At 42.8% G+C, this 22,611-nt stretch overlaps 1 protein-coding gene across 2 annotated transcripts in view; it reads right to left on the bottom strand.

Moving 5' to 3' along the window:
• The window catches only part of LOC144818526 (serum albumin-like), a 510,759-nt gene that overhangs the window by 445,660 nt on the left and 42,488 nt on the right, over nucleotides 1-22,611 (bottom strand). Inside the window, exons 2-3 of one of the 2 annotated variants that reach the window (XM_078676035.1) lie at nucleotides 7,597-7,696; nucleotides 4,064-4,196 (exon numbers count right to left, since the gene is read on the bottom strand). The exons of the other annotated variant lie outside the window; for it this stretch is intronic. Of the exons in view, the coding sequence (XP_078532161.1) occupies nucleotides 4,064-4,196; nucleotides 7,597-7,696 (233 nt within the window). The remainder of the gene's footprint in view (nucleotides 1-4,063; nucleotides 4,197-7,596; nucleotides 7,697-22,611) is intronic. 2 annotated transcript variants of the gene reach the window in all.

The following is a 22,611-nucleotide window of genomic DNA, read 5'->3' as shown; positions in this document are numbered from 1 at the left end:
ATGGGTGGAATCCCGTTTGGGCCAGGAGCTCTTTCACGTCTACCTTTCAAGAATCTTTTGTGAACTTGAGTGTTTGTAATTGTGAAGTTCTGTCCATGGTCTGCATTAAGGTTTGGGTGGAGCGGTTGAATTTCCATACTAGGCACAGGGTTATTTAAGCCAATTTGGGGAGTCTGTTCTTTGTTAAAGTGAGGTTCGAGGTAAGTTATCCATGCTTCTTCTGTGATATTGGAGCTGATGCACTGACCTTGCGGGTTAGATAGAGCATTAATCTTCTTCCAAAATTGTGCGCTGTTCTTATTTTTGATGTCGTTCAGGAGTCTAGCCCAAAGGTATTCTCCAACTTCCTTTTTGTTTTGCCAAATAAGTTTTTTGCGAGTAGCTTTTAGCTGCCTCAGCTCTTGTAATGCCGTCTGGTCTTTCTTCAGCCTCCACAATGTGAGGTTTTTCCGTGCTTTTAGCTGTTTTAATTTTGTGTTATTCCATCGGTTGGAGCCTGGCCGTAGGTTTTGATGACACTTTATTCTCCTGTTTCGGGAGTAGCCCTTTATATCTCCGTAGCTGTTACATAGGGCATTTGTGAATGCCTCCCAGCCTCCAATTATGTCGGGGTTGGCTGCTTTCCCTTCTTCCCAGAGTTGTTTCGCTAAAGAGAGGAGTCCTTCACGATCATTGGTACTACATTTTACTCTTCTCTCGTTGTTGGTATATTCTGAGCAGAATGTGTTTGTTGAGGGAAATTTTTACAGTGATTTCCTGGGGTAAGTGGTCGCTGAAATCTACGCTCCCGATGCAATAGTTTTTTACTTTTGTGAACATGCAGTGAGAACAAAATGTGTAGTCAACTGTGGACCTTGTTGCTGCGTTGTTGAATGTTGCTGTTTGTGGGCGATCTCCAGGGAATCTGCCGTTTAATGCGCGTGAGCCTAATTGCTCTAAGAACGACAATAGATTTCTCGAGATGTTTGGGGGTCTTCCGTCTGTCTTAATGTCTTGGGGCATTTCCTCCCAAGCAAATGGATCCTCCTCTGAGTGGATGTCATCGACTCATCTCCTCAGCATGTTTAGATTGAAGTCCCCTGTGAGGATCCAGGTATTTGTTTTCTCTGGTGTTATTATTTTCACCAGCTCCTCCCTTAGTTGTTGACTCCCTTTGTTTTTATCATGTGGGTGCAGATAGAGCTTTACAAGTATTATATGTTCTTTGCTTGTCTTCCCCTGTAGGGTGATTCGAATTACTTGCATTTCATTGGGTGGCACTTGGGTCGCGGCGGGGGAGACTCCTCATATCCAGCGTGGAGGGGCAGGCACCGTCAATGTGCCGGCCGCCCCTCCGCACCATCACCATCTCTTCTTGCGGCGGCAATCTCCCCCAGCTTGGCCGCCTCGCTGGAATGTTGTCTATGGAGCCTAGGTGGCTCTCCCACCCCCCATTTGTTTTCCGAGCCATGCGTGGCTCCAACGATGGCCCTACATTATCTAAAAGGCCCCCGAGGGCCAGAGGGGCCCGTGTTTGTGCCCCTGTGGGCCATAGTTATTTTAAGAGCCTAGAGGGCTCCAAGGCGCATAATTGTTTACGGAGCTAGTGTGCTCCTTTGGGGGATGATTACTCGCAGAGCCAGATGGCTCCAACGCCCCTCAGCTGCTTCAGAGCCTGTGTGGCTCCAACCCCTGCGGCGCAGTTTGTCTTAAGGGCCAGTGTGCGCCTATGTCGCAGTTTTACAGCCACAGCTGCCCAGCAATTAGTGGGCAGCTGCACCGTTTAGGCGCCAAGGGAGAGAGAGTCCCTGAGAGGGACAGAAGTGGCATGGAGGTGCCGGCCTTCTCCAGCTGCGCAGCACTTAGTGCCAGCTGCAACGTTTAGGCCCTTGTGATTTGTCCCAGCTGCCCAGCAAGTAGTGGGCGCCCTGACATTCTGGACACAGGGCATTTGAGCCCCTTCTTGAGGTGGCCAGTTGGCCAGGGGGGCTGGTATGTGGATGTGGTATTTGGATAGGGCGCAAGGCCCTGAAGTGATTTTTGCACAATGTGATTACAACTATGTTTGTGATGATAATTACCTATTGTGACTTATGTGCTAAAGGTGATATGTGCTTTAAATGTGGTGCTAGGAAATGTAATGCATTTAGTATGTTTTACGCACCCTATGATGATACCTCTAGAGATGGTTTTACCTATGGAGGTTGGTGTTAGTGAGATTTTACTTCACTGTGACTTACGCCCCTAAATGTGAGTTATGCGTAGGGGGTAGGGTCTAATGTAATTAGACTAGTGAGGAGATTGCCTACTGTAGTTATACTGTTTAGGCCTAAATGTGATTGCTGCGTAATGTGCTTTGCCTTTATGCTTGCGTTATACTTCTAAAGGTGCTCATGCTTAGAAGTTTACTTTGCCTAGAATATTATACTAGTGAGTTTGTGTCCCTGCATGATCTAGGCCTATGGTTATTAGTATTGCGTAGTGTGTACCTACCTTTACCAGTGGTTACTGGTGGTGTTCTACAATTGTCAGTTTGTGTTACAGTTATTCTAAGTGCTAGTTCTACTAAGTGCTGATACTGACAGTGGCCCACGTGGCTCTGTCCTGGTGTAAATAATCCCTTGTGAATATTGCCCGTGCCAGTTGGCACAATGTATATTGTGTGATTACTATCTGATGTGTTTTGACAATACAAAAGTTATTTTCATATAATCTTGTGTCAAGTTCCTTTTGTGGTGTGCCTAGGATGTTGTTGCTGTGGTGTGCGTGCGCAAATGCTTTACACATCGCCTCCGGGATAAGCCTGTCTGCTCGTGCCAAACTACCAAGGGGGTGAGCAGGGGTTATCTTGGCGTGTGACCCCCTTGCCCTGACTAGAATGTTGGTTTCTGCCTGGCTTTGGCGTAAGCCTTAGCCAACCAGAAATCCCAGTCCTAACAATTGCTATATGTTAACAATGCAGAATAATTCAAATAACATTTTTGTTGTTTTTTTGCATTAATATGCATGGCATTATTGGGCATTAGCTATTGACATTTTTGTTGGTTTGTAAAATAGTGCATAGCAATGGATTTGTATAGGAAGAAGGAAACTAGTTACCAAGAAACCCTGGGCCTCATCTAAAAGAAAATGACACACGCAGCACTGAAAGCCATTTAGCTGCGATGTGCGGCATCATTTTCGAAGCACAGGGACGCGTCGTATTAACTACAATATGAATCATTCCTGTGCTTTCCCCTGCGCTGGCGCACAATTGGATTCCATGCGCCAGTGCAGGCACTCTTGTGTCATTTTGCATGGGTGCCTGCGCTGCTGGGATGATTGTTTTTGTTCAGGAATGGACACCTTCTAGCACAAAAACAATCATTAATGGCAATTTCCTTTTTCTACATGTGCTGCAGAATGCAGCATGCATAGAAAGAGGAAAAAAGAGAAGAAATAAAGTAGGAGGAGTAGGATTCTGACGGATTCTCAGTTTTACAAAATGTTGTAAATCTGAGAATGTGTCAAGTTCCATGGATGTTGCATGGAAGCACCCCTTTCACACAGAGTAATGCATGAAAGTGGCTCATATTTACAAGGCATGAAAAGTCACGCAGGGTGGCTTTACTTGGCCTTGGAAATGTGGGCAAGCCCATTGCACCTCCAGTGCATCAAAAAAGTGACACCCCGGTGGTGCTATAAGCCCCCCAGTACTTCCACCACGGTAAAAAGATTCAACTTTTTAAATTATATTCCTCACCATTACTCCCGTCCTTTGGGAGTAACCTATCGAACCCTCTTCCCCCCCCCCCTCCCCCCCTCCCCCCCCAAGCAATTCCTGTGAAGATCCCATCGCATTCTTTACCTCCTTCTCCTCAAAGGCATGGTTATATTTTTCTTGACACTTTTTCCATGGTAATGGGTTTCTGTGTTTTGCATTCAAGACAATTCAACAGGAAGTTGTATTACCTGGGCTGAAAATGGTACATAATAGCCAATCAGCCGCTGCGGAAGAACAATGCAAGTCTACCAATCACAAAGAGCAAGCAAATCAACTACAATGTCCCAGTAGAATTGAAAAGAAAATTAAGATGCATCATACCGCTGGTTTTCTACAATCCGCAGTCTTGGTGCCTGTAGAGCACTTCTGTGCAAGTTCAGTGAAATCTTTGGCACGCTGCACTTGCTTCTCGTAAGAGCACTTTTGAAGATACTGGGAAAACATAACAATGCCCCTGAAATAGAACCAAGCTGTAATCAAAATCTAAACAAAGCAAACACAAAGTAGAACATGAATATCTTGGAGGGTAAATTATTCTCACCATCAAACACCCATTAGCCTGTAAAATTCCAGAGAAGGGAGAATTCAATCGATGATGCATAGGGTTGAACTTTAAAACCAATCAGGACCAAACGCTTCACTACAGCACCTTTCCGATGGCCAAGGTCAGTTCTAAAAGCAACTTCAGCACTTTGGCGGAATTTCCCTAATCATTTACAAATTGATTTTAAAGAAAGTCCTAGACAAGGTATTTAGAAAGATTTTCAACCTCGATGAGAGTGAACAAACAAAACAAAAAGCAGTGGCGTGTTGCAGAGAAACAAATGCAAGCATGTGAAGAAGTAGTGGAATTATGTGGGGCAAACCAAAGAAATGCTTGGTGGTGGGAATAATGTAGTAAAAAAGGTTAATCCGCCATAATTACTGCAATATCCTCGTCTCTCAAAGAGGTTCAACAATTACAGGCATGTCTCACCCCCTCTGTGGCTCACAAATGAGAAGGAGTTTATATAGTTTAGGTATAACCATGCACAAGAGATATCTGTTGGCGAAAATGTAAAGCTAGAGTGAGGGAAGTACACGAGAAAGCCATCAACGTCTACTGTACTGTGCAGTGAAACGTGTTAATTCACAATTTTAAGAGAACTCCCTCCCCCAAAAAAGAAAAACATAGAGAAAACTGTTAATATGAGAGCTGGAGAAACTAGCCTAATAGCAGATGAAATGTGAGAACACAATTAAAGAAGAGCTCAGGTTACCACTGGTTGGAAGTCATTTTCTGTTTTTAGTTGCCCATGGCATGACATAAATAGCCACGTGGCCTTCTAGAGTCCAAATGGCTGGTTATGTCTATATTGGTCATCTACTGCAGGTGAGGCGAGACACCAATACACACAGGGCCCAATTCCAAACGCCACGTGCTCATAAATAAAATTTAAGAATGGAAATGGCAGGATTTATCGCTCTTCACAAAGGTGACTTAAAAGCAGTAAAGGCATTTACTCTTGCATAATTGTATGTTTCAACTGGATGCAAATATGCAGGGTTTAATGCAACAGAGGGAGGAATGGGATGATCAAAGTGTGGTTAGACTTGTAGGGGCAGATTTATGTTGGGAATGCGCCACGTTTGCGTCACGCAACTGCGGCGTAAACGTGGCGCATCCCTACGACCCATTTACAACGTGACGCATCTAGGCAGATGCGTCACGTTGTAAAGCCCTGCGCCACTTGTGGGCGTTCCGGCGCAGGATGGGCGTTCCGGTCCAGGTGCGCCTCGCAAAAGTCTATAAGATTTCACTCAGTCACTTTCAGGCCAATGCTGCATCAAAACCCTGCACCTGCTTGAAGCAGGCGTAGGTCTTGACGCAGCATTGTAAAGATGGGGAACCCCCGAGCCTTGCTGGAGCTGCGTCGCGCTTGCGACGCAACTCCAGCAATGCGCCACCTTTACAACACAGATGCGTCACGCATCTGTGCCGTTTTTGCCCAATGGTGCGCCGCATTGTAAATGCGGCGCACCATGGGTGGCGGAGCAGCGGCGCAAAATAACTGGCGCATCCCTGGGGATGCGCCAGTTATCATAAATCTGCCCCGTAGACTTTTTAAAGCCCACAAACATAGGAATTTGTGACCATTCATAAACTTCTCTCCAATCCTTTCCCACCCTGAAAATGGCCAGACAGCTACTCAAGTTTCAAGTTTATTTGATTAGCGCAGTTAATTAAAACCATTGCTATAAAATATCAGCATTCGCACAGTAATCACTTCAGACAGCTACTCCAGCAAGTAAGGCCGGCCTTAGAGCTGTGCATCCGATGGATCAGTTTTCAGGCAACAAGAACATTGTAAAAATAACTCCAGTGATTAATGTGCCTGCTGCAGAAGATTGGAGTTTGTCTAGAGGTAGTTATAGGGTTAATATTAGTAGACTGTTTTACACGTGTAATGTGTGTATGATGTACAGTACTGTGACACAGTAAATTAGTATGAATAGCACATTAATGCAAATGAAATACACGTGAGAGAGGGGACGAGGAGCAATGAGTGGCACTGTTGTAGTGGGACAGTGAGGGAATCCGTGGAGAAGAAGGTCACTGAGAGGATGCCAAAAAACAGATTGTTGTCCTGGGCACCACCAGAGCCAAAGCCAGGCCTGCCATCAATGAGCTGAAATGAATGCCTTTCCAGAGCCAGAAGAAAATAGAAAGACACATAAACTTGTTGGGATAATGCATTTTCCACAGTGGATAAAATAAATTAAACAAGAAATTGTACATCAGGTCTTCCTTTCCTCAATACAGAAGTGTGCACTGTGCATGATAGGGAAGAGTTCTAAATCTGCACTTATGTGAAGGGGTACTTTTATTGGTGCATTCTTACGATTTCCTTTCTAAACAGGTATCTCAGACTTTAACTGTTATCTTTAATAAAGGTAAACGTTCTATTAAACCCAAAAGCAAAATACATTTTGGGGGGAATATCTGTTCGAACACAAAGAGGAATCTAGAACTTCAGTCTATGCCATCAAATATAGTTTTTTTAAACACCACTTTATTGATTTTTATTGGGAAATCAATGCATAGGATCCTACTGTCCGTGATCGATAAACAGAACACATGACCTCGTCATACTTTGAAAAGCAGGGTCAGGAACATTTTTAACCCAATTCAAATTCTGTTGCCTTAATGGCAGATTTGAAGATGATGGGTCTGCAGCCAAAGAATGTACTAATACCAGAGGCAAAACGTGTCCTTATTTTAGAACGTTTCCATCTACGTTTTAATTCACAAGTATTTTCAATCAAATTTACCTCAGAGAAAGGATGAACCTAGAAGCTAATACAAATTCTGCCACCCGATGTAAAGAGATGCAATACCTACAATGCCTTCTCATCAACAATACCTTTATTTCAACATGGCTCTTATCTCAATCTGCCATGACCTTGACCTAGATGACTTGCTATCCCACCTCTAGTCCTACGACTTGGGCCGATACAGTCATCTTGAGATCATGGTAGTCAGTGTAAAACTCATATCGATTTAATAGGTTTTTCAAAGTGACAGGCTGTCACTGTAAAGGTTGTCGATGTGGTGGAGTAAAGTTAAATGTTGAGCTTAATGCACATTGTGTCTTTTTCCTTAATATATGTAGTGTGCAGTTTGAAGGCAATGAAAGCAGCCTTTCCCTGTCTTCCACCCTCCTGTCAAATTTAGCTCTGCCTTGTTGCTGTAACCCTTAACTGGTCTACTTTTAGGAAAGAAAGGTATTAGAGAAATACTGATTCCTAATTAAATTCAGTTACTCAGGTATACCAGGAAGAATGTGTTTATATATCTTTACATTAGTACTCACAGAAGATGGAATTTTTCTTTTCCTAAGATATTGAAGACATCACCCACATTTCGGTCTACTCTTAGAGCATTCTGCGCCTCTGGGTCTGGCTCATAAACATCTACAAAAAGTAAATAAATGAACAATAAAAGGTTTTTTTTCTATTTATTTCAATTGGCAACACAGAGATTTACGGCTGTTTCTTTATCAAGAATGTTCAGTTGTTGTGCCTCAGAAAGAAATGTAAATACAAAATTCCAGCATATTGTCAGCAAACAAACATCTGTAGGTGAACTGAGTGCTTCCTTTAAAGCACGGATTTCCAATCTCTGTGAATAATGACGGCAACTTTGCCAGACTGTCAAGATAAATTACCACGCAAAGAATACCCATTTGAATTTATTATTTGTGAATTGTTTCTGTGTGAATCTTCTGTAAGCATGAAATGGATTAGCTTCCTTCTTATGCACCAACACAGAATTTGTAGTGGGCAGAGAGCCTGTTGAGTTCTAAGAGAACAGAAGAAAGCAGTTGAATAGGACCCAATAGAGTGGCAAGGGGCACATTGCCAACGAGCAGAACAAACAGACGGAAATTAATCACACTTATGGGAAGGAAGAAATGGGTAGAATGGCGAAATAGTTGTTGGAAACACATACTGAAGGATATGTCATAATGAGACTATGCTGTAAAAATGCCCTTATTTTCATGCAAGATTACAACTGATAGAAGAGCTTTGAAATCTGGAAAATTGTAGCAGTCTGTACACTGGACTTCCTAGTTTGGCCCTCATCAAGCTGCAAAATGGTTGAAACCCATGCTGTTTCACTTGTATTTAGCTTCATCCAAATGACCACATCATGCTTGCCCTTGAGTCATTACAAAATCTCTTGTTCAAACAGGGATCTCAATTCATTGTCCACATACTTCCCTATAGTAGTGTCCCAGGATATGTATCTGTAAGGAAATAGGTTCTACCCATCAAATCGCCATGGATTTTATTTTGCTTTTGATCATCTGGTATGGACATTTTTACAGCGGATGAGCATCCCAACCTGTGACTCACCCACGATAAACTCATGGTAAATGGACTGCTTGTGTTTACCACCAGTGTACGCCTTTTAAGAAAAGGCTGATTAGAGGCAGCAAGGGTAAGGAGCATTTTGCTGGTTATATGTGCGCTTACGTATGTGCACACGTGTGAGGGCAGAACATGGGAGACTCCTGTAATGAGCAGCCTAGCAACTGCGCACAGGTAGCCTGGTGCATAGCCGATTCTACAGTATTGGATATTGACCTGTGATAGGCCTCATATGTTAGTGTACATTCAGAAGGAAAGTCAGTGTGGTTTACTGTCTTGTCTGCCGTGCATCCTAAGGCAGTCTAAAGTACCCCTCCCCATAGGTGTACAAGTCGTTCTGGACGAAACACGTTGGCTACTGTAGTTCCTAATTTTAATGGAAGAAGACGGAGGACATGAATAAAGAGAAATTGTTTTCAAAATACACCTAATGAAAAATTTGTGTCATTTAAACTGTTCTTTGAACTTAATGACTTCTGTGTAGTATAATTATATTGAGTAATATCATGATCTTCTAAATAACCGAGCGCTGAGCCATATCTTCAGATAAATCTTGTTAGTCTATTCAGGATACAGTGTACCTCATTAGAGATACACAATAATTCAGGGTGACAACCAATTGAAGGTTAGTCAAAATTTGATTACGAAGCCAAAAATAACTGGACTTAGGTGCTTCTCAGCAGAAGGGTGTAGAAATACAAAGAAAACAGGAAAAATCCAAACAAACAGAACAAATTGGCTCGGTGCAAAATAAAAATGGCAACAAGTTCAGTGACCAGTATACCAGAGATCGAAAAACACTCATCCAGGTTGCCTTGCATCGGGAACTCTTGAGAGAAAAGCGTTAGAAAATCCATCCCTACTCGAAATCTTTAAGCAACATCCCTAAATCAGCCATTTAAGCAAGATGTTCCAAAGAGAAAAGGTGTCAGTGATGGAGTCTTCCTAAGAAGTCTCTCCATTAGATGGGTCAAGCAGCATAAAGGTACAGTAAAGAATAGCAAGTCAGCAATCTAGTGGTCTCTGTCCAAAAGACAGTGGGAAATGGGGCATTGTCTCTTATTCTGTGCATCATATACTCAAATTTGCACATTAACAAATATCCCATAAGCCTTTTCTCTCCATTTCATGTTTTCTACAATAGTCTTCAGTTACAAACTTTTCCACTATGGGGACATTTTCCAGATACAAAAACATCTAAATGCGATGTGATTTCCAGCCTACAACTTAAGCTAACATTACAAGTGGAACACATTATGTGCAACCAGAGTTTATACAATTGTTTAACATTTTAGTAGAACTTTCATGAACAATGCTCACACACCCATTTTAATTACCTACTTTTTAAATAAACATTTAAAAAGCATGTAGGAAGTCAGTGCATTACGTTACTATTAACCCTAAGTAGTTATGTGTTACATTATTTTAAACCTTGCCTCAATATTCTAAAACACAAGCAATGACATTTACATTAAATCAAATAATATTTCATCAACACGCATTGATGGGTTACGGTATACACCCATTACAACGCAACTTTTACAACGCATGACATTTACAACGAAATGTTTACAACGCATGATCCATTACAACGAATACCATTACAACGCATTTTTTTACAACGCATATACATTTACAACGCATACCATTACAACGTAAGTATAGGTAAGTATGGTTTTTGGGTAAAGGGGTATTTTTAGGGTTCAGGGCTAGGTATGGGTTTTTGGGTAAAGGGGTATTTTTAGGGTTCAGGGCTAGGTATGGGTTTTTGGGTAAAGGGGTATTTTTAGGGTTCAGGGCTAGGTTTGGGTTTTTGGGTAAAGGGGTATTTTTAGGGTTCAGGGCAAGGTTTGGGTTTTTGGGTAAAGGGGTATTTTTAGGGTTCAGGGCTAGGTTTGGGTCTTTGGGTAAAGGGGTATTTTTAGGGTTCAGGGCTAGGTTTGGGTTTTTGGGTAAAGGGGTATTTTTAGGGTTCAGGGCTAGGTATGGGTTTTTGGGTAAAGGGGTATTTTTAGGGTTCAGGGCTAGGTTTGGGTTTTTGGGTAAAGGGGTATTTTTAGGGTTCAGGGCTAGGTATGGGTTTTTGGGTAAAGGGGTATTTTTAGGGTTCAGGGCTAGGTTTGGGTTTTTGGGTAAAGGGGTATTTTTAGGGTTCAGGGCTAGGTTTGGGTTTTTGGGTAAAGGGGTATTTTTAGGGTTTAGGGCTAGGTTTGGGTTTTTGGGTAAAGGGGTATTTTTAGGGTTCAGGGCTAGGTTTGGGTTTTTGGGTAAAGGGGTCTTTTTAGGGTTCAGGGCTAGGTTTGGGTTTTTGGGTAAAGGGGTATTTTTAGGGTTCAGGGCTAGGTTTGGGTTTTTGGGTAAAGGGGTATTTTTAGGGTTCAGGGCTAGGTTTGGGTTTTTGGGTAAAGGGGTATTTTTAGGGTTTAGGGGTAGGTATGGGTTTTTGGGTAAAGGGGTATTTTTAGGGTTCAGGGCTAGGTTTGGGTTTTTGGGTAAAGGGGTATTTTTAGGGTTCAGGGCTAGGTTTGGGTTTTTGGGTAAAGGGGTATTTTTTAAAAATTAAATTAAATTACAAAAAAATGTAATTAAATTAAAATTAAATAAAATTAAATTATATTAAATTTAGTAACTTACATTTTTTTAAAAATTATATACTTACCTATACTTGCGTTGTAATGGTATTCGTTGTAATGGATCCTGCGTTGTAAAAGTTGCGTTGTAAAAGCATGCGTTGTAACAGTATGCGTTATAACGTCATGCATCCATGGGTTACACTTTCTACAATCTAATTCACCATTGACAATGAAAATTATGCGGGTGTGGGCTACAAGCGATTATATTGCACCTCTAACATGTACCCCAGGTGGGATAGAACATTTCCACTTTATCAGCTTCTAACCATAACCATCTCCCATGTTAAGTGCTAGACCCAAATTTGGGATTCTCTTCTCTGAGTGGAAGGGCAATGTGGATTTTCAGATAGGCTATTTTTAAATTGCCAATGGTTTTCTTACTGCTTATGTCTTTCAACAGAGGACCAATTTCACTGCCTCATCATTAATCAGCATGTTTTTCATTAATACAGTTAGGCTTCTCTCAGTCTTACCAATAAAGTTTACCTTAGTTCACTGAACATCTTCAATAGTGAAGTGTCCGCCAAACGATCGACCTCTATTTTCTTGTTTGCCAAAACATTAAATATTTTATAGATTGGTGAAATCCATGTTTCCGAAGCATCCAAATGCAAGAATGCATTAAATAGCTTATTACATTAAATTATTTTCGTACTTTACCTTATGTAAGCAATATTCAGGAAAGCAGGAGATTACTGCAACCACTGCTAGGTTGCCTTAGAATGTTGAGCAGTTCATATTAAACATGGATTCACACTCATCTGGAGACTTTATTGAATTATCATCTTTCTATTCTTGGCTATCATCATTTTCTTAACTATCTGGAACACATGAATTCGTTGTACTTATATGCATGGAATAACATTCAAATTGCAATCTAGACGGTATTGTTACAAAAAGTATCCTTACTTTTTTTTCATTATTTTTATTAGCATATTCACAATATTGCACAAGTACAGATCAGAACAGAACATTATTTTAACCTTTTCATCATGCCTCCACAGGGAATGGCATCACATAGAGTCTGTTGTATGTTTTTAAATTGCAGGCTCTCATATAAGCTCAAACTCAGAGTGAGAGTGGAATACTGGTTGCGGATACAGCTCACCTTTGTACTTGCGGGGTTCTCTTTAACTCTGGGCAAAGCACTACGCTACCCTCGCGTAGTTTGCAAAGTTTGCGCTACTTCGCACTACGTGCACTGCACCTAGCACAGTGCAAACACTCGTAGCATAGAGTAGTGCAGCCGTAATTTTTTACTTGCTCGGGGTACTCAACCTCAAGTTGGCGTCCGCGAGCACGCAAAATGACATCCCTGTGAGATTTTTTCCTCGTTCGCGATCAGCAACATCAAGTTGCCGATCGCGAGCGTGGAAAATAAACCTCCCGGCGAGATTCTCAACGTGGGGAGGTCAGGTTTCTCATTGCGAGTGGTCGCGTATGCTTGCAACCGCTCGCGATGAGAAACTACCAGTCCACGTTTAGAAAGCTGCCGCTCGAGTAAAAATCTACTCGAGCGGCAGAAAACTACAGCTCGCACTGTGCAAGATGCCGTTTTCAATGATTGCACAGTGCCGGATGCTTGTCCGCACTGTGCAATCATTGAAAATGGCATCTTGCACAGTGCGAACAGGGTACTACGCAGATCGCGTAGTGCTACGCGTAGCTCGCGTAGTGTGAATTGCACTTCGCATAGCTACGCGTAGCGCTACTTCGCGAACTACGCCCAGCCCAAGTTCTTTGTTCTGTCAATATTACTGTACTGGTAGGAAGTTGAGAGGACAAATATTTACGCAGCAAAGACTCTTTGGCAGGTGTGACTGGCTGCTGGATAGTTGGGAAACAGTCACATACCACTCCAGCAGTGGGCTTTGCGAAGATATGCGGAACGTGAATTTTATGAGTAGCAACAGCAAAACAAAGGCTAACATACAACAGCTCCTTTATACATTCAGGGTCAATCTTTTAGTTTATTTTAAAGAAAAAGGGGTAACCCTGTGTCCCTCAGAACCTGGGTAGTTAATGGTTAATATAACAAATGGTTCTGTCGGGTGCAAAACTGAGTGATTCAAAGAATACTATTATTGTAGTTGAGGACCCCCCTCAAATGACAACACAATTCAGTTCAGAACCCCACAATTAATGACTCGGGGTCTTCTTCATTTCATTCTCATATTTATATGAATTAAAGTCATTCATTTAATATTTCATATAATACAAGTAAACAACTGTCCAAATGAATTTTAGTGCAAAAAACAGTGACAATAGTGAATAGTGATCAAGTGGTGAAATATGTGGGGATTACAAATCTATACATTCAATATATACAATATATACATATATACACAGTTATTTCTTTTTCGGAGGCCATTCCTGATGGATGTCTAGAGATAATAAATTTCTTTAAGTTTTGGAATTCTAGAAATCCATGGCCTGTTGTGGGATGTCGACGTTTCGACCCTTCTACGCCTGTGTCTAAGGTCGCGGCGGGTCTTTTTCAAGACAGGGTGTGTTGCACGACAGTCTGTAAATAAAGTAACAGATTGTGTGTCAAGGGGGGTGTGGGGGAAAATAATTGTAAATCAAAGTGGTCGGGTAGGTCGACATGGCAGTGTGACTACTTACCCACGAAGGCAGGTCGTTTTGAATCGCCTGTGTAGATTGAGCCACAATGGCCTTGAGATCTGTGGGCGAGAAGGAAGAAATAGGTCACCTTCTCACTTGGGGAAAGCTCGGGTGCATTACAATTAGGGGTTATTGTTAATGGAGAGCTTGGCTTTCAACATCTACCCCCAGTGATGAATAGGTCACCTGCTCCCTTGGGGAAACCTCGGGTGAATTACAATTAGGGGTTACTGTTAATGGAGAGCTTGGCTTTAAACATCTACCCCCAGGGATTGTGGGAACCGGGGCTGGTGAATGTTAATGTGCTCGATGTACTCCCTGTTGACCGTTCCAATGTCTTTACGATCAAGGGATGAGCGGAACGGAACTGTTCTTTAAAATTATCAAACTGGAGCTATTAAAAATTAGCGGTATCGTCCCATTGTCAAAGTGTACTAAAGTAGTGCTCTAGGTGGAATAGTTCCCTAGCTTAGTCAATGGTGGCGGCCGGCGGCTTTCTTTAACGATTGCACGCATGCCGATTGCAAAAGAGCGTGTCCGCGACTCTAATTGAGTGGAGTGGACTTACCCTCTTCCAAACTGTGAAGTGGAGTTGACCGCTGGCTCGGAGGTCCACGGGTCTGCTGCGGTGTGTCAGCTTACCGGGCTCCCCTTGTCATTCAGTAATTATACAGCGAGCTGCGAGGACGCCCGTACGTCGGCGCTTGTGCGTCGTTACCTGGCAACCATGCGCATCATCCAGTGTATCACGTAAATGGCGTGTATGGTGATGACGCCCCCTCCGTTTGCGTAAGTCCACCCCACTCGATTAGAGTCGCGGGCACGCTCTTTTGCAATCGGCATGCGTGCAATCGTTAAAGAAAGCCGCCGGCCGCCACCATTGACTAAGCTAGGGAACTATTCCACCTAGAGCACTACTTTTGTGCACTTTGACAATGGGACGATACCGCTAATTTTTAATAGCTCCAGTTTCATCATTTTATAGAACAGTTCCGTTCCGCTCATCACTTGATCGTAAAGACATTGGAACGGTCAACAGGGAGTACATCGAGCACATTAACATTCACCAGCCCCGGTTCCCACAATCCCTGGGGGTAGATGTTTAAAGCCAAGCTCTCCATTAACAGTAACCCCTAATTGTAATTCACCCGAGGTTTCCCCAAGGGAGCAGGTGACCTATTCATCACTGGGGGTAGATGTTGAAAGCCAAGCTCTCCATTAACAATAACCCCTAATTGTAATGCACCCGAGCTTTCCCCAAGTGAGAAGGTGACCTATTTCTTCCTTCTCGCCCACAGATCTCAAGGCCATTGAGCCTCAATCTACACAGGCGATTCAAAACGACCTGCCTTCGTGGGTAAGTAGTCACACTGCCATGTCGACCTACCCGACCACTTTGATTTACAATTCTTTTCCCCCACACCCCCCTTGACACACAATCTGTTACTTTATTTACAGACTGTCGTGCAACACACCCTGTCTTGAAAAAGACCCGCCGCAACCTTAGACACAGGCGCAGAAGGGTCGAAACGTCGACATCTCACAACAGGCCATGGATTTCTAGAATTCCAAAACCTAAAGAAATGTATTATCTCTAGACATCCATCAGGAATGGCCTCCGAAAAAGAAATAACTGTGTATATATGTATATATTGTATATATTGAATGTATAGATTTGTAATCCCCACATATTTCACCACTTGATCACTATTCACTATTGTCACTGTTTTTGCACTAAAATTCATTTGGACAGTCGTCTACTTGTATTATAAGAAATATTAAATGAATGACTTTAATTCATATAAATATGAGAATGAAATGAAGAAGACCCCGAGTCATTAATTGTGGGGTTCTGAACTGAATTGTGTTGTCATTTGAGGGGGGTCCTCAACTACAATAATAGTATTCTTTGAATCACTCAGTTTTGCACCTGACAGAATTTTTTGTTTAAGCACTAAAGTTGAGGTGCAGGACTGGAGCAGGTAAAGTCTTCACATATGTGTAGGTTTAGTGCTGATATGAATTATATCGACAACAGGGGTAAAATATGGTCCAGCACTCAATGACCCTTCTGTTCAGTTGGAGGTCCAGTTTTTGGTCTTGACTTCCAGGAACAAACAGATGTTGCAATGCTTAATTTTAAAAATGTTAGTTCCAAGACTCAATGTATTCTGCAACAGTAGGCACCAACCATAGTTTCTGCCATTGTGTCCAGTGTAACTGTTTGAACTATTGCACATCACCCCATGCAGTACAAACGGCATGGAAGTGCACTGTACTGATCCGGAGCACCATCATTTTGGCCCCACCCTTTCACATCTTGACTATATATATATATATATTCCATATGACACTGCTCCCAGTTGGAGATTCCACGCACAACGTTCCAATAACCCTTTTATTTGGAAGGCAACAGCAAGCAGGGACACGTCCTTACAGCATTTCAATCTGCCAAGTGCCAAACGCATTTCGGATATATTTCCTTGTTCACTGGCTGGCATATAAGGGGGAAAAGGGCAGCTTACACAGTTTATCACAGGTGATCTGAGGTTTTAGTCCCGCACCACTGGGCGTGTGCTTGCAGGGCACTCTGGATATTGTAGTTCGGAGCAAAATACTGTCCAAAGTGGATATCGCTTTTCCTTCTCCCTCCAACATCACAATCCCGTTGGGTCGCTGTGCGGAGGAATCCCGCTAGCTGCTTCGTGACGCCAGACCAAACGGGTGCGTTGTTCCGTTCTCTGTGCCATCGGCACACAGACCTGCTTGTTAAACAGTGGGGCTATCTCCGTGGTCAGAGCGGACCACAACTTGACTATAGACAGCCCCTTCTCATGCATCAACCGAGCGCATCTGGCTGCTGCAGTATTCAAGGGGACGCAGCAAGGACCCTACTTGTTTCAGCGGCTCCATGACCCACTCGACTCACCTGAAGCCTGCACTGCACACATTGAATGTTCACTCCTCCACGCCACCAGCTCGGGATGCCATGATGGGGCATGCTGGGAATTGGAGTTCACTGACAATGCACGTGGACTCTGATTGGTGCGCAGACCGCGTAAGAAGGAGGGACACAAGTGCCGGCAATTATTTAAAACAGAATGAGAACATTAGAGTTGATCTTAACAGCTGACGGCGCTGAAGAAGGCACAACCGCCGAAATGTATTCGCCAGAGCTGGGACTATATGAAATAAAGCTGTGTCCAACCTGATTTCCCCTTGCGGCCTCTGTTCTTTTTCGATGAAAAGGATTCTCACCATATATATATATGGGAAAAACTTTGTGGACTCTTGCAGTTCATTTCGTCTTGCCAGCGTTAGTTGGAAAGGCTGGGAGCCCGCCATTGAAACCAAGGAGGAAGGCTGGCAGTTTTGGGATATTCCATCCCATGCTGGGTAGGACTCACTGTAGCCCATCCCCTGCTCTTTGGACTCCTAGGTCGACGTGGCTGCGATGGTATTGGGGGACCGGAGGAGGCGCTTACCAGTTGGCACATCAAAGCGGGACTGACATTACAGTCTCCCAAAGGGACCACGCTGTTCCCCGACCAGCCCGCAATGACTTTGTTCCACTCCAGTCGTTCCCCTGCACCTAGGTCCCAACCATCTATTAAGCTGCATTCTGGGACCTGTAGTCCTGCGCTACACGCGGGACTGCCCACAGGTGCGAGGACTTCATCAGAAGGGCGGAGCTACCTTGCACCAGCAAGAACATCAATGAGGGACTCACAGGCAGCGTGACATTCAAATCATGGGACGCTTTGAGCGCTGAGGAAGGCAGTTTAGCTGCCGAAATGCATTCGCAATTTTGCCAATAAAGAAGTGTCTCCTACCTGTTCCTCCTGGGAATCTGCCTCTTTTTCTTTGAGAAGGAGCCTCTGTGCATCAATTTAGCGCCACCCAGGGGCGCTTTGCAGAGACCCCCATCGCGCTAAAGGGAGTACCAGCCTCACTGGGAAAAACTTTGTGGACTCTTGCAGTTCATTTCGTATTGCCAGCGTTAGTTGGAAAGGCTGGGAGCCCGCCATTGAAACCAAGGAGGAAGGCTGGCAGTTTTGGGATATTCCATCCCATGCTGGGTAGGACTCACTGTAGCCCACCCCCTGCTCTTTGGACTCCTAGGTCGACGTGGCTGCGATGGTATTGGGGGACCGGAGGAGGCGCTTACCAGTTGGCACATCAAAGCGGGACTGACATCACAGTCTCCCAAAGGGTCCACGCTGTTCCCCGACCAGCCCGCAATGACTTTGTTCCACTCCAGTCGTTCCCCTGCACCTAGGTCCCAACCATCTATTAAGCTGCATTCTGGGACCTGTAGTCCTGCGCTACACGCGGGACTGCCCACAGGTGCGAGGACTTCATCAGAAGGGCGGAGCTACCTTGCACCAGCAAGAACATCAATGAGGGACTCACAGGCAGCGTGACATTCAACTCATGGGACGCTTTGAGCGCTGAGGAAGGCAGTTTAGCTGCCGAAATGCGTTTGCAATTTTGCCAATAAAGAAGTGTCTCCTACCTGTTCCTCCTGGGAATCTGCCTCTTTTTCTTTGAGAAGGAGCCTCTGTGCATATATATATATATATATTCACTGAAAAAACCATAGGTTATAGACCATATATAGTTAGGAAATAGCATTTAGAAAACCTTATTTTACTCACACAAAACCATTGAAATTCCATATATAGTTAGTTGCACTAACTATATATCGCGCACCTGCAATCCACTGCTGATGATGTCACATATTACATCATTCATGACATGGTCAGTGACATCACTGATGACATCACTGATGACATCTCAAATGACATCACTGATGACATCACTGATGACAACATCCAGTGACTGTATGCTTCTGTAAAGTTAAAATATGTCTTACATATTGAAGAATGAGTGGATGTATAAGTGTCTGGATGAAGGATTTAGTAGGTGCATGACTGACTGTATAAGTGAGTGATTAAATGTGTCTCACTGAGTGCATGGGTTAGTGACTAAACTGTTTTAAATTGTGCATCATTGTGTCTGTTGTTTTGTAATCTGATGCATGTGTTGATCATTAGCTATATGACTAACTATATGGGTTATTGATTAGTTGCCCAAGTATTTGTATGGGAGACTGAGTGTGTGTGTGGGTGTCTGGGAGGTGTATGACTCTGTGCATAGATGTGTGAGCAGTTGATTCACTAGATGTATGGGTTCAAAAGTGCATGTGGAAACATCTGTATGGGCGGTTGACTGTGTGCATGAGTGTATTGGTGAGTGAATGGATATCTCAGTGCTACATGTCAAAGTAAGTACATATGTAAAACACAGTACATGTGATAGTTGACATATATAAATAACTGTGCATAAGAGCCAGTGAATGTGTGAGTGGCTGTATGGATTATTGTGAACTTGTATCAGGGATTGTATAACAGAGTAAATATGTGTTATTATATGTTCCAATAAGTAAGGTGTGTATAACTATATAGTTGAGGAAATCGAGGTGTGATTGATTCTTTGCAAGACTGACTAGGTGTGTGAGTAACTCCATGGATGAGTGACAGTCTGTGAGTGTCTGTTTACACTGAGTGTATCTAAGGTTATATTAGAGTCTGAAGAGGTTCATTGTATCATCACATGAATGATGTCATCAGTGATGTGATCAGTAATGTCAAATGAGATGTCATCAGTGATGTCATCAGTGATGTCATTTGAGATGTCATCAGTGATGTCATCAGTGATGTCACTGACCATGTCATGAATGATGTAATATGTGACATCATCAGCAGTGGATTGCAGGTGCGCGATATATAGTTAGTGCAACTAACTATATATGGAATTTCAATGGTTTTGTGTGAGTAAAATAAGGTTTTCTAAATGCTATTTCCTAACTATATATGGTCTATAACCTATGGTTTTTTCAGTGAATTTTCAAGGTTTTGTAAATGCTAATTCCTAACTATATATGGTCTATAACCTATGGTTTTTTCTGTGAATTTCATTGGTTTTTTAACAGCTAATATCTGTAGCTGTAAAATGTATTCTTCTTTAAATCCAAAAAGATATTTTATATGTTTATGAATATTTTTTTTTTTAAATATTTTTTTTTCTTCGTTCCCGCTTCGCGAATCAGGAAGCTTCCCGTTAGCTGACCTTGATGCCGCGAAATAGACCGCGAGCCGGTAAACGTTTCTTTACCGCAAGTGCCGCGTTAGAAAACAACATCGTGACGCCTCCCGTCCGCATGACGTTCCACGTTGTCGCTTGATACGTCATATGACGTGCTACGTTAGCGAACTGGTACGCGAAGCGAGTGCCAAAGCGCAGGTTTCTGGAAGCAAACAGGGAGGCCCTGCAAAGCGCTTAACGTAAACACAGCAAGTCATGTGACTTGGTAATAACACTTTTCATTGGTTCATTTCACTTTTGGTTTCCTAATGATGTAAGACTAGGTCATATAATCTAAAATGAACACTTTTGATTGGTTGAGAACTCTTGTTTTTCCCAAATGATGAAAATCCCTCCTTCTTTCCTCACTCTGACTTTCATCATTGTGAGAGAAAGACCCTTTGTGATCACTGAGCAATGGCTTCTTTAGTAGCTTCAGCTGGTGCTTCCCCACCACCTCCACCACATCCAAGGAAGAGTGGACCACCTGCTCAAGTTGTAATTCAACAAGAAGAAGAAGAAGAGGAACAGGAGGACGAGCACGAAGAGAGGCAGTTTTTGCCTGAGCAGCCCAAGACGTCTCACCGGAAAGAAAACTTCATTTGGCAATTTTTTAAAATTCCCAAAGGTCAGAAAAAAGTAAATGCAAGATACGTAACTTGCCTTATATGTCAAGATAGACTGTCCAGAGGGACCGACAAAAAATACAGTTTCGGAAACTACACAATGCATCGCCATATGACTAGGTGGCATCCTAACAACTACAGTGCTGCACAGTTTCGGAACGACCTAGATAATCTCCCTATTATGGCCAGAAGATCTGTTGTACCGGAAGTAACGGGACCAGAGGGCAGGGAGATGGTGCCAAATATACAAATGAGATTTGGTGAAGTAAAACACACCTGCGTATTTTGCGATGGATTCATTTCCTACGGAGAAAGAAGCATCACTCTGATCAACAGAGCTATTGACTATCATATGCAAGTTTGTCCGAAACGCCCAAAATAATAAATACTTCTTTTTTTTGTTTTGTTGCTCCTGTTGAGCCCTTTACAATGAATCGTTTTCATTGCCCCCTCCAAGAAAAACCCCAAAAAATATAAAACTGTTCCGAAAAATTCAAAAACAGTAAAAAAATGTTCAGAAAAATAAAAAAAAAAGTTCTTTTCAGAACTACCTCCCCGTTATTAAAAAATTGGTACAATATTTGGAACTGTGCCAACCTCTATTTCTCTTAGTTCGCTTCCTAGTTCGCTCGCTGGTACGCGAACTGGAAGCGAACCAAAAACAGTAAGTATAAGGGAAGGAAACACACACTTATGTTAAAAGAAAGACAGCTATAGGGGAGTAAACTAGAGATACTATTACCCATAATCCACTACTGATGATGTCACATATTACATCATTCATGACATGCTCAGTGACATCATCAGCAGAGGATTGCGGGTTTTTTGGCAACATGCCTTATCCACGGTTTAATAACGCTGCCTTTTGCTTTATATAAGTTTTCAAATTGTATGAAATATATACCAATAGGTCTTTATGAACCTTTAGGTAGTGCTTTTGTTCATGAGGTCTGGTCGCTTCCATACACATACAGATGTTTCAAAGATGATCAAGAAGTTTATCTGAATGGAGAGGAATGCACTGAGACGCCAGATCATTCACTAATGTGTAGGCACATACAGTTACACGATTCATGCAACAAACACCAACCAAATATGGCTTGCGTGTTGCAAGGCACGCCAGTTCCTGCTATCATCCCCACGTTCAAGTTGTTGGAAAATGGTAGTTATTTGATGCTCAATAATGAAGATTGTTCTGAGTTAATTAAAAGTATTCCTTTTATCGTAACAGTAAGTGAACGGGTTATTTGCTGCAGAAATGTTCTATTTCCTCCCACACATGAACATAGGGAGTTTTCAATCTGGCCACAAATACCAACCTTGGGACACGTTTCAACGGCATGACAAGAATAAGAGCTCTTTTGTCTCAGAGAGAGGTGGCCTTGAGTTCGGCCCGTGAAACTTTCGTACTTCACATAGCGAACACCCGTACACAGGTTTGCCTTTCAATTTCAGCAACATGTTTCCGACTATCTTTAACGCATCCTCCACAAAATCCCTGGCACACTTTTTTAAAGTTGTTACCAGTGGTCTCGTGACTTCATTTGAGAAAATCTTTGGAGTCATCCCTGCTCCCTTTCATTCCATTTTCTCCACTCTGGTTCGTGGATTGCATTTTTACTTGCATTACCAGCAGACGCTCTTGTGCTTTTTTACATTTTTAAATATGGATGTCCCTCCTATGCAACCTCCGACCCTGCAGCTGCTGACACTGTTCCGCAATCGCATGCTAGAATATTATGGCACAATGCCGTTGGCGATATTAAGCACGGCATATGGATTATCTTTTCGGTTCTCCTACTTCACCTGTGTCCAGCCTGTATTTCACTGCCTGACCTGTGATTTCGATTGGGCCATTGATTTGTGTCTCTGCGGACCGGTTTCTCCTGACGTCGACTTTAATCAGCTGATGACTCCTATCATT

This window comes from Lissotriton helveticus, chromosome 2_1, assembly GCF_964261635.1.
Source record: "Lissotriton helveticus chromosome 2_1, aLisHel1.1, whole genome shotgun sequence".
Taxonomy (NCBI): domain Eukaryota; kingdom Metazoa; phylum Chordata; class Amphibia; order Caudata; family Salamandridae; genus Lissotriton; species Lissotriton helveticus.
This window is presented reverse-complemented; position numbering and strand designations above follow the sequence as displayed.